This window comes from Apium graveolens, chromosome 7 (assembly GCF_009905375.1).
Source record: "Apium graveolens cultivar Ventura chromosome 7, ASM990537v1, whole genome shotgun sequence".
NCBI lineage: Eukaryota > Viridiplantae > Streptophyta > Magnoliopsida > Apiales > Apiaceae > Apium > Apium graveolens.
Genome location: NC_133653.1, coordinates 253,657,274 through 253,675,981, shown reverse-complemented (window position 1 = coordinate 253,675,981; position 18,708 = coordinate 253,657,274). Strand labels below are relative to the sequence as shown.

The 18,708-nt window shown below is 30.7% G+C and overlaps 1 protein-coding gene across 3 annotated transcripts; it reads right to left on the bottom strand.

Moving 5' to 3' along the window:
* Nucleotides 1-83: 83 nt before the first annotated feature.
* LOC141672882 (PLASTID TRANSCRIPTIONALLY ACTIVE protein 6, chloroplastic) lies at nt 84-5,461 on the bottom strand. Of its 3 annotated transcripts, none has more exons than XM_074479570.1 (7): nt 4,931-5,460; nt 2,846-2,914; nt 2,556-2,660; nt 2,036-2,155; nt 814-903; nt 489-730; nt 84-397 (listed from the first exon to the last, which is right to left on the bottom strand). In XM_074479570.1, the coding sequence occupies exons 1-6, from the start codon at nt 5,366-5,368 to the stop codon at nt 614-616; spliced, it is 939 nt and encodes a 312-aa protein (XP_074335671.1). In that variant the 5' UTR covers nt 5,369-5,460; the 3' UTR covers nt 84-397; nt 489-613. The 3 variants fall into 3 exon arrangements, with proteins under 3 accessions (XP_074335671.1, XP_074335670.1, XP_074335672.1); XM_074479569.1 differs by having other exon boundaries at nt 84-394; XM_074479571.1 differs by lacking the exon at nt 2,036-2,155 and having other exon boundaries at nt 84-394; nt 4,931-5,461.
* Between the last annotated feature and the right edge of the window lie 13,247 nt (nt 5,462-18,708).

Sequence of the window (18,708 nt, the reverse complement as noted above, 5' to 3'; positions counted from 1 at the left end):
CTGTACATTGGCCTTTCGGCACTTTTATTTGCCCGTGGAGATGTCAGAGTTTTTTTTTCTTTTTGTCAGGGTGTAGATGTTAGAGCTAGAATATAAATTTCCATACCCTATAAATAGTTGCCAATACAATAGCTAAAAAAACAAAAATACATATACTAAGTTTAGATCAACTATTCAACATAAATCAAGATTAAAGAACCTAAAATTTCAACCTGATCTTAACAATCATCTATGTGGTTGAAATTTAGGAATAAATAGCACAACAAGATGAACTTAACTACCAGGCAAGAACTTTATGTAAACCAGTTCCATCATGGGCTGAACACAAGTCCTGATCACTGAAGGACTATATAGCTCGAGCTGCTTTGATGTCTTAATTGTCTTAATTGTGTAGCTGCTGAGTAAAAAGAAAGAATATATATTACATAAAAGCATGATATGTGCCAATATATATATAATTGAACAGTAAAAAGAGAGAGAGACCATACCTTGTGTCCAAGTTGTAAATTTTTGCCGATATGCCCTACTACATAAAAAGTTCTATGAAACCTGTCTTAAGCCTAAATCACTTCTGTGACCAATCTCCAAAAATTTAGAAGTAGTGTAGATGTGACTAAAACCAATTCGACACGCTGAAGTCCCGTAGCTTTCTAAGGTGTCGTTCCATATCCTTTCTAGTTTTGTCCCACTCTTCCTTCTCAATTACAGTGGTAGGATCATCTCTTTCGCTCTATATAGTAAACAACGGAAACTAATTAGAATGTGCACCAGAGTAAAACGGATGTAACAAGTATTTTTCAGTATAGAACTCACAGAAGGAATAATTTTGAAAGTGTTCCCATTATCACGAATAACAAGCAAGTCCTCCTTTCTATCTCTGTCTCTACCTTCTGGAACTGTTACCTATATATAGAAACATAAAAAAGTTCGATTTTGGAATGCACAAAGGGAATAATGCTATATCAGTGATTATAAACAATTCTAATTAACAGTAGTAGATTTATAAGTTTACAGTCAAAATAAATTGGGAAAATTGATATTTTTGTCACTAAACTATTATCCCTTTTAGAATTTTACCATCCAACAATTTATTTTCTCACATCTAGACTCTTAACTAATTTCTGTATTAGCATCCTGTCTTTCCATTAAAACACTTAGCATCCGTTAAGTGTTTTTCCAGTTTGACAAAGCAAGTTTACATGGCGAATGACATATGTAATAATAATATATTAAATTAAAAATAAAACAAAACAAACTAGAGTGTTATTATGTTTCATAATATACTTTCATTTTTATTTTTCTACATTGCTTTCAAGAAAGCAATTTTAGTTGTTGTACACTTAAATTTTTTTTCTAGTAATTAGACTCAACTCCAACGCGACCTTCTCGATCTCTATCTCCCGAATCACATTGTTTGTTCTACCGAAATATCTTATCATATGTATTCTTGTCTTTGTAAAATGGACACCCGTAGGATTTTAGTTCCGTTATTTTCGATTTTGATAATGTCCAAATCGGTGCTTTGTCCCCAATTGTAATGTACGAGACCAGTGCGATTGACTTGAGAATCGATTGAAGAAGATGGTATGATACAAGCCATTAATTTGAACTCATTCGAAAACTCAATTAGATATATTCTCCAAATATTAGTGACCCATATATAAATATGATCCATATACAAATATGATATACCCGATATTTTAGAATGTCTAAATTATATAATTACATCATGTCATCGACACACATAAACAACCAAATCCACATTAACAATTTTTTTAAATATTTAGAAAGAAAAGATAACGGAATGACTAAAATCATAAACGTCTATAATGTTAATGGTTGTTTTTCATAAAAAAAATTATTGGATGGTAACTTTCTAAAATATATAATAGTTTAGTGACAAAAAAATCGATTTTCCCAAACAAATTCAGATAGTGAATTGTATTTAAATTGTCAAAGGGAGTATGGTACTTCAAGCGTCAACGAGAATGAATATGGAGCAAACCACAATATAAGAACTAATATCATTCCTTACCAGAACTCTAGCTCTTGTAATTGACTTTGTCTTTGAATCGAGAACATAAATTTCCTCAAAATCGAGGACAAAATCTGGGTCCGCAAGCCGTCTATTCCTAAAATGTTTTGTCAAGAACACCTGTAATAGTAATTACTTAATTAAGTATTGTATCGTGTGGCATTTAATTACACTTCACTTTTTATGTCATGTATGTTTTTAACAGATCCAAATTACAGAATCGCTTCTTTCATAATTATCACAAAAATATTCCCTCCGATCTATTAACTCTTCCAGACCACGAGATCAACTGATGCTAAGCAAATTGCAGGTACTTTAAAATATCATGTCTGAAGGGAGAAATCTAAACCGTACTTGGGGAAGGAAACAGGTTTACACCCGATGAACAGGTGGAGGAAGTTGGTCCTCCAAGCAAATACCTTAAATTCTTAATTTTTGACCAAGTTCTATTTAATCATAATATATATCTATGAAAAAAGTAAGCGGAACAAGGTTGTAAAATAATACAATTTACATGTACCTTTGAAACCTCCCTCTCTGATTTATACATGGGATCTCTGGGCGCGTCAATGGGTGGCTCCGAGACATTATAGCATCCATAATCACTCGTTGCACATCGGATATACTGTTATGTCAATGAAAATGCAGAATGGATTAAATAAAATCTATGTTAGTGACATAAAATAGAAGGAATTTATATATGTATATACAAGATGTTTTTTAACATAACACAAGTATAATGTCATAACCACTATATGGATAAAGAAAAGGCATATTAATAACGATAAAGTAAATCTTGATTTTTTTAACCTTTTGCGGCATCGGCGCCAAGATCCTCGGAATTGCGTATATATCCGTATCTGGTGGAGTAACATACATCTAAACATGACAAAGGAAAGCATCATCAATCGTGCACAACAGCTTGATTTTAGTGATTTTAAAGATAGGTGCGGTGTGATGAGTACAGTGTTATTGAGTGGCTGAAGAATTATAAAATCGATAAAATGCATTAACGTCTATACTGATTATTAAATTAGAACGGAAGTACCATTGACCTGTTTTTGGATCCTTTTTTTTTTGGGTTCAGGGCCACTGTAATAATTTCATTATTAGTTTTGCACCATGCAGGTTGAAGTTTCTTCATGATGGAAACGGAAAATAGGATAAGTTGACTACTCCAGGGGTTGATCATTACATCTACCTAGAATCAGTACCAAAGCATACATTCTGGGACCAGTGGCGAATCCAGGACCCGAGTTAAGGGGGGTCCAAAATATTTTTTAGAGGTTCAATATTTTCTATTATATTAGGAAAAGTTTGACAATCAAAGCTTTTTTTTTACCATTTATTATTTTTAATTATACATATAATTTTTTCTTGAATAATTTAAATATGAAGTACCATATTTTTCAATTGTTGGCCCAATTATTCATATATGCATTAACTCAAAAGTAAATGTACATAGATAAAAAAAAACAAGTGGGGTCCAGTGACCCCACCAGACCCCTCTACATCCGCCCCCTCTCTGGGACGAAGTCAGCACTAATTAGATATAGATGTGCTGATGTGGATTGTGTAATAATGTTCTGTATTAGTGCTAAACATGTCAATCGGTTTTTAGGAAGTTGCAGGCTTCTGGTTCTGAGTATATTTTCTTTTCATACCTCACTTTTCTAATTTTGTAGGTCTTGTGGGTAAAAGAGATATACATCAGCTTGACATAATAACCTAATAAAGGTTAAAGGCGATTCGAAGCTCAAACTGAAAACTTAGCAATAAAAAAAAGGTAAAGGGGATTGTAGCAAGCAATGAGCTGACTAATTAAAAAAGTAAATGACAGTTGGATCTGCATTTGGTTCAATATTTACATTAGCATTAGATTACAATACACTGACAAATTGGGAGGATTGTGTACCCGTTGCCAGATTCGGTTCTAGTGATTATTTCTGAAGGTAGGAAAATGGATATACCTTATCTTACCTACAGGGAAATAACAATACAAAGTGCAACAGTTTTTTCGTATTCGAGATACATCCACAAGTAGTTAACTTGACACCATTTTAACAGCCAGAAGCATTAGTTTACACTTCATACAGACAACTGATATAACTAAGTTTTCTAATAGAATCGCCACTAACTAATTCATAATTCTAATATTCATCCATTAGTATCCACATAAAACTATCAAAAATACTCAACTTTGAAAAGAAATTCAGGTGTACTTTACCGATATTAAAGAGTCAAAAAGGAGTGATTTAAATAATTAAAAATGCATCTAAATGTTAGCAACATTATAAATTGATACAATTATACCTCCTGAGAGGGAGAATGAAAAACTAACAATAGCACTCGACCATAAGTGAGTAATTTACAAGTAGCTTATGCTATTGAGTATTTTGAGTGTATGGTGTAATGGAGTCGAGCTGGACCTATACTAAACGGGCTAGCCTAAAAATTATCAACCTTAATCTAGGCATTTGTTCCAAGGTTAGAACGGAACTCAACTATGATTCACACACTCAATGCACTCAAACTCAGCTCGAAACTTGAATTACCTTATTAATTATTCAATTTAACTTGGCTTGACCTCAAACACGACAAGCTCATCTCTACCACGGACCACTTAATAAACATGACAAGTTAATTCCAAATTTACAAATAGATAAATTAAAACTCACTAATATAGTACTAGAGCTCAGCTAGATTAACCAACCAAGCTCATCTACATTTCATTCCTAAACACCATACACGTAAAACTCAATAATATAGTACTCAATCTCAGCTAGATAAACTAGTTAGCTAGTCCACAATTAACAAAAACCCTATACACGATAAATATTAACCGAATAATTAACAAAACCAGCATAAATTCAAAAACAAATAACCGAAACAAACCTCACGAAAATCATAAACATCGTTATCAAGATCAGGAGGCTTCCGAATAAAAAAATCGCAATCCGCCAAACTAATCTTATGAAACTCCTCCTCATTAATCCGATAATCCACAATCATCTCCGAGTCCCAGCCTTGCGTAAACACGAAGCTCTTACTATCACTCATTTCAATCTCATCGCCGTTCAAAATCGGCTCATACTCTAATTCATAGTCCTTTTTGTTGTCCACTTCCTCGACCTCGTCGTCGTCCATGTCGTAGTCGTCGCCGCCGTCGGCGTCGCCGTCGTCGGCAAAGATGCGGGAGGGAGTGCGTAGGGGTTTGGGGAAGGGTTTTAGAGAGAGAGAGGAGAGATTGGGGAGGAGAGAGAGAGGGGAGAGTTTGGGGAGGGTGGGGAGGAGTGGAGGAGGTGGTGTGAGATGGAAGAAGGTGGCGTTCATGGTGGTGGAGGAGTGGAGTTGCCGGAAAATGATTGGATAATTGTAGGGATGGCAACGGTAGGTTGTGGATGGCTACCGTAAAATCCAAATCCAAATACAAATATTTTCGGGTTATTCAAATCCAAATCCGCCGGGTTTCAAATCAGATCCAAATATTTTCGGGTTATTCAAATCTAAATCCGTCGAGTTTCGAATCAGATCGAATAATTTTCGGGTATCCAAAATTACGAATAATGTAGTCAAATTTAATATTATTTATACATGTAAACATTATTAATCACATGTATATGATATCTAAAGTTAAAATACATTAACTAATAGGTAGTGAAACATATTATATTGCACGAGTTGGCATGGTGAGTAATATCTAAAATATGTTGATAACATATTATTTAATATTTCATCATAAATTATTATTTTTATAAACATATACAAAGTACATCTTACATAATAAAAGCTGATTTTGAAATAAAAAGTTATAATTCACTATATAAGTATTAATAATCTTGAAAATAATCTATTATTACTCAAATAATACAAGAAAACTATGTATATTATATGTATTACATCTAAAATATTACATATAATCTATAATAAATGTGTCGGGTTTTAATCGGGTTTCGGGTTTGGATCGGGTATGGATTGCATTTCGGATTTCGGATCGGGTATCGGTTCGGTATAGTTGAAATCCAAATCCAAATCCAAAAGTTCGGGTTCGATATATCCAAAATTTCGGGTTTCGGATTGGATATCCATCGGATCGGATTAATTTGTCATCCATAGATAATTGTGAGGATTTTTGGATTTATTAAAGCAGGTGTAGAAATAAACCAGAGGGTTTTAGCGAGGGTAGATTTGTAAATACAGGGAAAAAAATACGATTTGTTTGACATGATCGCTAAATGCAATAAAAATGTGTTTCGGGCGGTAATCAGCAATTACACGGTAATCAGCAAATACACATTAGCCCTAGTCAATATTAAATTAGATGATAGCTCATTAATGAAGTTTGACTTAATCAATCTGTACGGGAGTTAGTGTACACATCTTGGTTATTTATTGTTGCTGATTGTTAATCGTGCTATTACACAAATAATTTTTTTATGTAATAACTTATTTAACGTAACTTGTTATTATTTTTTTTAATTTTAATTCTTCTAAATTAAAAATTTTAGGAAATTTAATAATTTATTTAATATACTAAAATTTCAACAATCATTTTCAAATCACTTATAAAAAATAAATATACATAAATGTTTAAAATTACAAAATATTATTTAATCGCGTATCAACTTCCTATTCTCGATTCTAACTTTCAAAGATACCTCCCATCCATGTATAGAAACTTCACGAAACTTGACCAAAATCCATAAATCTCTGTAACGAGACAATTATCCATCAGGATAACCTGAAAAATACTATTTGTAACGTAAATAATGAGTATAGTGTAATAAGTTAATAATTAAAGTATAACAACTCTAGATAATAATAAATACATAACGGAATAATAACTAAAGTATAAAAATTGTAGATAATAGTAAATGCATACCGAAATAAAATGGTTATACTTTCTTAGAAAGGCAATGTCAATTAGCTTATTTGGACTTGTAATGCCTTCGAAAGCATATAATGGCAAATATGTCAAAGTACCCATTTGTATAGGGTCTATAGCAACTAATATCACATTATAAATAGTTGCAATCACTGGACCCATCTCTTCCATAGACATCCAATATTCATATGGACAAGGACTTTCGCAATAGTTTACCCTGCGTAGCATCTAACAACAGAATTACAGAAGGGGGTTGAATGAAATTATGAGTTTTTTTTTTTGGAAATTTAAATAATCTTTTATATATATATATATATATAACTGTGAATGAATATGAAGTAGTGCGGATTAAAAAATTCAAGTATTCAAACACAAAGTAAATAAACAAGACATTTTAAAAACTTTCTGTTGAATTGAAATTTCCACCATATATATATACATATATATAAAGATTAGAGAATTCTGTGATGTAAGAATGCACACAGCTGCTTACAAATGTTTTTCAAATATGAACAGAGAGAATTCCTAATAGATGTAGCTTTATCTATTTCTCTATTCAACTCATATTGTTCACACACCTAAACACTTGTTACTCTTGATTTATAAACTACCAAATTACATATGAATAAGACAAATAGTAAAAACAAGAATTTAGGTCTATTCACGTGTTGCTTCATTTCTCTATCCAGCATCTTTGAATATCTTCAGTTAAGCATGACAATGGAAATGCTTCTTTGTTCTCTAAAACCTGCAAACAGGCTGCCACATTCCTTTTGTATACAATCAACTCATGTGACTGTCAAGTCGCTTTCAACTGCTATTTGAATTTGTTATTCGTCGAGACTTCGACATTATCTGTTGATACTTCACTTGAGTTATCCGTTGAGTCTCTAATGGATTATCTATTGCAAGTGTCTTAAGTCATCCGTCGAGGCTTTGCAATTTATCCGTTGAGAATGTTTTCTTAGCAGTTGATACTCTTTCACTTATGCAAATTTACAAGGCATCTTCTATTTATAATTAGCCAACCTATTTTGCATATCTTGCTAGTAGTCAACATGACTTAGAATTTCCAATAACTTTTAAACCTCTAAGTAATTATAGTATACATAAATGTGCTACAAAAACTTATTAAAATATAAGCTACTCTATCAACGGATGAACAAGTGTGGTTATCCGTTGATAGTTACAAAAATACTTAATTAAATCTACTAAGGTGTTTTGGTGAATTATCATCAAGTCTACATCATATTTTTAACAATAATCTAAACGCCCTTCAATAAAATCGTATAATTATGTATGTACTCTTCTCCATTGATGTTCCGACCCATAAATTTGATGAGCTAATGATCTATACCCACAATTACCATCCGCTGATACATCTATACAATTATGAATGTGAGGGATAACAAACTGCGGAATTTCTAGAGGAAAATATTTTACACTTGTAGGAACTTTACGTTTATCTCTTGAATTGTATTTGGGAAATTTTTTCCAACATGCTCAAAAAAGGAAGGATCTCTCTTTGTGGAGCTACTACCTGTCGGTCGACCTTTACTTTTTCGATCAGTGAGGGGTTCATCCAATGCAAGTTTTTCAGGATGTATTAACTTCTCAAATTGACAAATGTACATTTTCCTTGCTTCCAATGATTGTTTCATCGTTATATTAAAATAAGACAATAAAATTTCATCATCATCCTGAAATTGAGTGTGCTGGTCATCTGAATAAGAAGTACCACCTTTCATATGAAGGGTTCTCCAAAAAATATGAACATCATGCAATGATAATTACATATTTTTGCATAATTCCATACCTATTTATTGTTTGCTTTCATATTTTAAATAAATTAATTTGTTGTATTCTCATCATTTTGTAGATATTTCGAAAAATGAGAAATGTGAAGAAAAAAAGAGAAAAGGGCAAAAATGAAGAAATATAATGTCACCAAGCAACTTGAAGAAAAAGACAAAATAAAGAGTTAGTGGAAATCAAGGGTCAAGATCAACAAAACACACATCTCACTTGGATGGCCAAGATTCACCCAACTCTACCTTAAACCCTACTTTTTAGCTATAAATACCCCATTCCCCCTTGTATTCTTCATCACCTTAGTCTTATCTTAGTTTTACCCTTGTTTAGTAATAGCCTCTCTTTTCTTATTTTCTGGATCTAGTTTTCATTTTCATGATAGCTCTCAAAAGTTGTAAACATTCTCTTTCAATTAATATTATTCAAGATTCTTCTTTTAATTTCATCTCTTTCTTTACTCTTGTGTTCTTAGATCTACTTTTATATTTGTTGGCAATGAACTTTTCAATATTAGCAAGTGGATAAAGTAGCAAATAAGCTAACCACTTGTGGTTGAAAGAGCCCTTTTTAAATCTAGTTTTATTGTAAAAAAATTAATGTTTTCAATCTACTTTTATTTAAGTTGTAGCACTCGTTTGATTCTCTAGCTTCTCTTTAATATTATGGCAGTGCATTTGCTCCGGTATAAACTAGTTTTCTATTCGGTGTTTTGCAATTTCCGATGGGCTATTTATGTATTTGTTCATGCTTGAAGTTTATTATAGCTTGTGCCATTTAGTTATATATTATTGATCTTTCAACCTGACTGTTACATGTCTTAAGTTTTTAATTACATTAAGGGGTCGTTTGGTTCAGAATACGGTATGGGTTTGGAATAAGGAATAGGGTTAGCTGGTTTGGGGTTGAGGAATCATTCCTGATATCATGTGTTTGGTTCGGTACTGTAATGGAATATGTTTCATTTAAATATTTTTTATTTATTGATTAAATTAAACTTTTATATATTGCATATGTCGAATTTAAGTTGTTATACAACTTACAAATAAAAAATAATTAAATATAAGTGATTAAAAATTTAAAATTTAAATTTTAATGTTAATTTATAATTTTTAAAATAAATAAAAATAAAATATTATTATTTTTTATTAATTAAAAATAAGCATAACTTATTTAAAATTAAATATGATATTTAAGATATATGTTTTAAGATTGTATTTAACTTTATAAGTCATGAAATAATGAAATTTATTTTGATACCTCATACCCCTCTGTCAAACCCACCTCCCCCCTGGGGTATCAAATCTGATTCCATACGGGTATAAGGAATGGGTATCAAAATTTAAAAACAGTCAGTCAAACACCAGGTATGGGTTTGGAATGAACGAAACTCATACCTGATACCAGAATTAGCCGAACCAAACGACCCCTAATACTTTTGAAACTTGTCCTAGCTTAATAAATATCACTTTATAATTCGCATTATCTATTAGAATTAAGTGTATTTAATATTTTTACTCCATTTCCTTTTGGTCATGTCCTTAATCAGCGGGAGATGGATTACTAATTTAATCAAATAATTTAATGTTGATTTAATATAGTTCCCTTTATTAAAATGGTTTAGTTAAGTTATGTAGATATCCTCTTTAATTTAAGGTTTTGTATATGAAACCCATTTTGTATTAATTGCAGTTGAGTTAATCTCTCTACATAAATCTGGAGCCCATTGTCTTTGTTCATTAGCGGGCCATTCATAATTCCTTGGCCCATTTGCTTTTCCATCCCATAATCCTATATCTCACTATTTTGTTTGTTAACTAGTTTAGTCATTAAGTTTTGGTAGTATTAATTAGTAATTAATAGTAACACGGGTATTTGGTAATGATAATTAATGTTAATTAAAGTAGTTAGTAGTACTAGTACTAGTTACGTAAATAGACTTTATCATTTGGCCCAAACTAATTTCCTGGCTCATTTTAAGTTTGGGCCCTTTACGCCGTCTTTGTATTTGTTTCTCTCTATTAGTTCAAACTAGCTCTCTAGCCCGTGCAAGGCACGGGCATGTTCTAAAATATTACAATATTTTTTATTAATTTCGGTGTATCTTTGATATATTTGAAAATTTAAATTAGTGATAAATATTGGCGATTACCAACCTTATTTTTCTATGTGTTGTATTCAAAGAAGTTCTCAATGACAATTATATTATTGTCGACTTGTTTGATACTCCATAATATGTTTTTTGTATTTTGTGTTGTATTAGTGTTAATTTCGTGTAACACACATGCATAGTGTATATGTGACCATATACCATCGACGTAGCAATTTATAATTTGATCTGCAAAAAAATGTTTTTTGTGTTGTATTGATAAGAATTTCATGTAATATATGTGCATGATGATTTAAATGTGATTATGTTATTGTCTATTTTGTAAGTAAGTATTTGATACTCATAATATGTCATAAATAATCATATTAAATTTCAAACAATTTTAAAAAATATTATATTTTGCAATTGTACTCTAAAATTAGTGAGTGATGTTTTTTTATCAGCTACTTAAACCATGATTAATATGATACATGTTATTAAAAAAATTGATGTAATTTAATCATGTTTATATTAATAAATATATGAGATATCTAATTCTTAATTAAATTAATAACTTTTAAAATGATTTATATTATTGTAAGTAATATATGTATGCATATATATATGTAAGTGTGTGTATATATATAGCTATTAATTATAAAATAATTAATATGCATTAATGAAGATTAGCTATTAATGGATATTAAATACGAAATAATAAATAGGATAAGGGTTAAACTTGTCATTTTACATTGACTAAATTGTCTCACCCAACCCCCCATTTGTTCCATTATATATATAACTAGCATAATAACCCGTGCGAGGCACGGGTCATTTTCTAGAGTTTTTTTATACACCACACAATTATAATGTTTTTAGAGCAATTCCAACAATATCCTCTTGAGTCAAATTTTGAAGAAATGGAGATAAATTTTCTCTCCAACAAGTTTCATGTCCCCCTCTATAACATTAAAAATTTCGAATGTTTCCTCACTTTAAGGAATGAATATCCCATCAACTATTATTATATTATATTTTTCTTACCCGTTATTTTATATTTAAAGAATGAATATAAACAGGGTAGTAAGTGTACGTTTAAAACGAAACGATTAAACTTAATCTGTAGAATGTCGTTAGTATGTTTACAAATAAAAAGCTAAAAATTAACATACATGTTGAATATAGAGTTGACCAAAATCTTGAATTTTATTTAAATAAACTCTATGTACTGCTCTATATTATTACTGAGTTCGCTACTAACTTACAATTGACATACTCAATTTAAAAAGATAAAAAATGCATAACTGAAGTCAGAATGCCTTGCAATCATAATATACAATAATGTAAAATTTACATTATTATTAATATTAAAGTTGATTTTAATGAAAAATATTAGTTTTTGAAATTCAACGTATGTATATATCATGTATGTATGAGAAAATGTTAGTTTTTTATTTACACTACTGTTAAGAAAGTAAGATTAAGTAATATGTATATGTGTGTGTTAGCATGTAAATTATTGTATGTTATATCTCTTAATAAATTATGATGGTTTCAATTATTTATATGCTAAATATCTGATTTATGTACATGTATAATCATTACTAACATCTAGTGAGATAATTGATTACTTAACTAACATGCATTTATAATTATTCAAAAATTAAAATTATGTAATAAATAAATTGCTATTATTTATATATGATAATTACATTATCACTGACAAACGATCCATATCTATTTTTTACGCAATCGGGTATCAATCATGGTTGTAGCATAAAAATGAATTATATATTTTTAAGACTTATTATTGATATTCATGATTTTTTTTTCAAGAATTCGAAAGAAAAATTATAATTATATCGTTATTTAAACTGTTTTTAAGTTTCTTTCATTACGACTCTAATATTTATTCATATAATAATTTGATAATATTTTATACTATTCTCCTAAAATTAAAAATTTTCAGTTCGATAAAGTTTTATAAATATTAGTTGAACTGGTTAATTCCTTCAAATTACTGAACAATATATGTTTTTTTCCTTAAATAATATAAAATGCATTGATTCAAATGCTACAATATTGTATAGATATAACTTTTGTTTGAATAATTCAAAATATTAAAATAATTCAAAATATTTGTAAAATATTATCTTGATCAAAGAATATTGCTAATCTAAAAGAATTCATTGCTAGTTTTTTAAAGTGAAAAATGAAAAATAAATCGATTTAATATATCATTGTAGTTTTAACAAATCTCTTGAGATCTCATTTCAAATTTCAAATATTCTTAAAATCGGGACAAATCCCAAAAATAATAATACGTTACCAGTAAAGTTAGTAATTTTAATATAAATAATCAATTGACTTGATCCTATAAAGACCTCAAACACATTAATTTATATTAACACAAGATATTAAAAAATTTTACATTATTGGTAAGATATTCTCGCCGAGCTTATAATTTTAATTTACTAAACGTAGAATGTGACGATGTTTTTCGGCCGGGTCATGTAGTCAAATTTTGAGTATTTTTTGAACAATGGGCCAAGTTCTAAAATGCATTGACTCATTATAATTCGAACTTATCTAAATATGTAATACCAATATAAATTATTTATATATAAGCGATCCTATTTTCAATATTGTTAAAAAAAATTATGTATGTACATTTTAATTACTTTTTATAATAAAAAATATGTTAAAAATATATGAGATATATTTTCAAACTAAAAAATGATTAATAAATAAGATAATAATCCATTTATGTACTATGCCTAATTTTATATCTATTTTTTAAAAAATTATATATGTACATTTTAATTACTTTTTATAATAAAAAATATGTTAAAATTATATGAGATATATTTTCAAACTAAAAAATGATTAATAAATAAGATAATAATCCATTTTTGTACTATGCCTAATTTTATATCTGGAATTCAATTCTTTAAAATTAACTGTACAAATATTTAACTAACTATCTTTTTTTTTTGCATAATTCAAGTAAGTATCTTTAAAGTTAAATAAAATATTCATTTAGCACACTTACATATTATGTGTATGATAAAAAGCACATGTGAGAATATGGTGTAGTGGTAAAAGGTTGTATGGTTGAATGAAATAACCCGAGTTTGATTCCTACGAACCACATCTTTTAAATAAATTTTAAAAACAGGGGTAATTTAGTCTTTTTAATGAGATTTTTTAATCTCATGAATTTATACCCTTGTTGGGCTATTATATATAGAAGAGATAGACCAGTGCCTTGTTTTGCTTTCATTTTTTTTTCCTTTTTTATTCTCTCATTTTTACTTTTATTATTTTTTTCTTCCCTTTTACTTACGTAAATATTTCTAATATAATTTCCGCTTCTTTAAATATCTTTGTTTATATATATATTTATATATTAGTAAGCTTTCTTGATCTTAATTGCTAGTTAAAAAATTCAAAACCACTTCTCAAAAATTAAATTGTCTAGTTTGATTAAATTAAAAATTGAGATTTGCGAAAAATTAAATAGTCTCTGCGGAACGAATCTAAAATATTAAAACGAGAATTGTGCGCTTGCAATAAAATGTTTATTTTTGGCACGTCAAGTTTTTGGCGCCGCTGCCAAGGACTATAATTATTTTTCGTGCCTTAATTTTTAATTTTTCGAATTAGTTTTACTTGCTCTCTTTGTTTTTTTAGAAAATTGACGATTTGGAAAGCTCGTTGGAACTCCGAAAATTGTCGAGGGTCGAAGGAATTTTTGGAAGCTTGCTTGGGTAACCCGTATCTCTCTCTTTTCGTATTTTTCACCAGTTATAAAAAAATTCACATAAAAAAACAAAAAAAATTGAAAATTCAAAAAATAAAAAATAAAAAAATAGTTAGTTAAATACATAATTGTTGCATCATGCATTTATTCACCTAGGAGCACATTATCTTAGATTTTATTTTCTTGTTTGTAATTTTTCATACCTTATAAATTGTGGTGATTGCTGGAGGACCCAAGGTACGTTAAATTTCTTCTTTTCTTTAGTTAGAACACGTAGTTTAGAGCATCCATAATTGTTTATCGCTTTTATATCTCGTTGTGTGTTGCATCATTTAAATAAATTTTAAGGGCAAAACCACATCACAAGATAAGGGGAGGGATTTCATCACTCTTTCCTTGGCCCACAACCATTAAATCCATCATTTTGCATACCATAGTCTTTTTAATAAAATTAAGTAGACATTAGCCCCTAGGACTTCGCGCTCAACTAGGAAGAAAACCTGAAACGATCAAATCTCTAAGTATTCATTCTTTGGTGTCTAGGCTAGCGAAAGCTTACTTGGCCATTTAGATTGGTGACTAGGCTGATGTTTAGCCTCTTGACAATGCTTGCACCTACCTGGCCAATCAGAAAGAATATTTTTAGTTTTGTGAATTTTAGTAATATCTTTTTTAGGAGCAAGTCTAGAGTTTTTTAGGGAACCATAGATTTAGAATTTTTCTTTCGATTTTTCACCCTTTCTTGTGCGTGTTTTAAATTCTTGCACTTATTTGCTACTTGATTCCTATCCTGTTTATGCGTACTACGTGGATTAGAGATAATTCCTCTAGGTTAGTGAGACCAATTGAGCGTACTTCCTCATCAGAATCTGAACCCGTAGAAATTCTTGAACCCGTAGTAAACATGGCAGTTTCTCTTAAGGATCGTTGTTACCCCGCCCGTTCGGCCCAACCTTCTTGTATTACTCTTCCACCGGTTGATGGTAATAATTTTGAAATTAAAGGTCATCATATTAGCATGTTACCTAAATTTACCGGGAGTGAATGTGAGGATCCGTATCTTTTTATTCATGAATTCGGGGAGTTTGTGCTTTACAAAAACTCCAACAATTGACCGAAGACTCCATTAGGCTTAGACTAATCAATTTCACTCTTAAAGAAAATGCAAAAAAATGGTTATATAGCCTACCGGTTAATTCTATTTCAACTTGGGAGGGATTCGTAGTCATTTTCTAAAAAAATATTTTCCAAATCATAAGACTACGAGACTTACAAATGAGATTAATCAATTTCATCAAAAGGAAAAGGAGTCTTTTTGGAAATATTTTGATAGATTTAAAAATCTTTTGTCCCAATTTCCCCACCACGGAATAGATAAGTGGAGACTTTGTAAGATTGTTTACGAGGCCTTAGATAGTTCTACAACCGCGTTGTTAGAGTCTATGTGCCAAGGTAAATTCATGGAAACAGATGAGGATCAAGGTTGGGAGTTTTTCGAGGAATTAGCGGAGAAAATGATGTTGTGGGAGTCTACTAGGGAGCCTAGTAAGCACAATGAAACACTCCGTTCATTTTCTAACAAAGGCTTGCATTTAGTGGGTAATTTTATAGCAACCGAAGCGAAGTTAGCTACTCTTACTAGAAGATTAGAAGCTTTAAAAACCACTAATGCCCTTTCCCAAGCGTCTTTGTGTGCGAACTATAACTCTCATAGTCATGGACCTCAAAACTTTCAAGAGTTTGAGCAAGTGAATGCTATGTTTCAACCTAGACCTAGGAATGGCCCTTCTGCACCCACTTACAATCCCGGGTGGAAGAATCACCCGAATTGCTCATAGACCCAAGGTCAAACTTGTCAAGCTTCGCAACCTACTTTTCAAAAGCCTGATCCAAACTCTTACCCCACTTCTAGTCAAAATTCTTATCCAAACCCAATTCAAGCACCCTTGAATCCTCCCGGGTTTCATGATTCAGATAAGAGACTTAATTTCTTAAAAAGAGTATTGAGGCTTTGCTTAAGTCTCAAAGTAATTTGACTCAATCCCAACAATCCTTCATGCAAACCATGACCCAAGATAGGAAATTATTAAACTCTAATACTCAAGCCATATCTAAGTTATAAGTTCAAGTGAGTCAATCGGCCAACACCATTTGTGTGAGAGAGAGAAATCGACTTCCTAGTCAACCCGAGGTTAATCCAAAATTCCCTCTCAACCAAAGACCTCATGAAAATGTTAATGCTATAATTTCTTTAAGGTCGGGAAATTAGGTTAATACTTGTTTGATGAGCTAACAAAACTAGCTTTAATTTCATTTTCTTGAAGTTCTCATAATGAATGCACTTTTAACCAAATTGTGTCTAAGCTCCCGGTAGATGTCGTTAGAAATCTCTTCAGTGAATTATGAGCGCTTTCAACCCTATTTTCATAAGAGAGAGAAAAATAAAAATAATAAATTAAAATATTATATTAAATCTAAAAGCGAAATATTGATAACTTCAAATTAATACGTGTTTGTGGTATAATTTCCAAAGTGTAACACCTTATTTGTGTGAGCATTGTATATCATAATGTAATGTAACATGTAATTGAGGAATTATAACTCAACATGAAACAGAAACATATAAACAATATTAAATTGTGAAGCACAGGAACCCTAAAGATGAAGACATGATATATACAAAGAATCAAAAGATGCAAATGACTCTTTAAGTCCACAATCAAGTCATGGGAAGAAGTTCATCAACATGTTCAAGCATCCATGAAGAATAAGACATCAAAGGACTTATAGTATCAGTTACATGGTTTAATTTGGAGTATTGAATATCAGGGGTTCAGTGGTTGAAGCTAGAAATAACCATCCAAGATGTATCAGCTTTGCAGTGTAAAAGGAATTGAATTAAATCAGTTCATGTTAGTTGTTTGTGAACCAGACCAGTGCACTAAACATCAACATTCCATAAAAGATTTAATTCAGTAACACAGATGAAATGGTTCTTTGATTGCAGCTATTTGATATATAAAATAAACCAAGGCAAATTCAACAGCTTGAAGGTCGCAGGTTAAGGGGTCGCAGGGTGGAATTATAAAGAAAAATAACTAAGGCAAATCCAACAAACCTCTTAGTCGCAGGTTGAGACTTGGTCACATGTTAGCAAACCAAGTACTTAGTCGCAGGTTGAGACTTAGTCGCAGGTTAGCAAACCAAGCACTTAGTTGCAGGTTGTGCTATGGTCCCAGGTTGTGACTATGGTCGCAGGTTGAGTTTTTCAGTCGCCAGTTAGCACTTGGAAGTTTATTCAGATTAAAATGAAGCAATTAATTTGGTTTGTGTAGATAAAATAAAGCCATCTATCTAATACAGATTGAAGACTACAAAAGCAGCAAATGAATGTAAATTCAATTGGTTATTTTCTTCAATTCAATAGAAAGTGTTTACGGGAGCTCCATTAAAGAACCTCATTCATTAAGCTTATAAACATAAAGTTGTGCTGCTGAATTTATTGTAGCTAATCAATTCATTGATTAGATTGTAGCAACCTCAAGGATTATATTAATAAAACAATATATTCCTCGAATTGTTTTATATCTATTTTGATTCCGTATTTATAAAGAAGAACTTATAAACGAATCGAAAAGATTGTAGGTATCGTATTCAACCCCTCCTTCTACGATACTTTGGGACTAACAATTGGTATCCGAGTTTGTTGATTGACATACAAATCAAGATCCGAAGAAAGAAACAAGTGCTTGAAAAAATTCTTGAAATTCTTTAATTTTCAAAAAAAAATCATTTCTTGAAATTTTTGAACTTTAAATAATTTTAATTCTGCCAAGATGATGAATAATCAAAGAATTGGAAGTATCAAGGATTTGATAGAGATAATTACAACCTATGGAAGAAAAAGATGATGCTGTTTATGTCAGCTTCGAATCCACTTTATATTGGGATATTACTGAATGGTCCTTATGTCCCAATGAAAGTAGTTGTTGAATCCACTACGGCAACTGGTGCAAGAATTCCTTCCTCATCTACTCCCAGAGATCCGTCTAAATATATGGAGACTGACAAGGAGTTGATAAATCTGGACACAAGCCTTTAACTCATAATTGTGGAATCGACCGATA

Coding starts and splice junctions, on each gene's coding strand:
- LOC141672882 (XM_074479570.1), bottom strand. CDS start 5,368: ATGAACGCCACCTTCTTCCATCTCACACCACCTCCTCCACTCCTCCCC. Junction 2,156..2,555: donor CAGAGAGGGAGGTTTCAAAG/GTACATGTAAAT, acceptor TTACTATTACAG/GTGTTCTTGACAAAACATTT. Junction 904..2,035: donor TTACAAGAGCTAGAGTTCTG/GTAAGGAATGAT, acceptor TTCTATATATAG/GTAACAGTTCCAGAAGGTAG.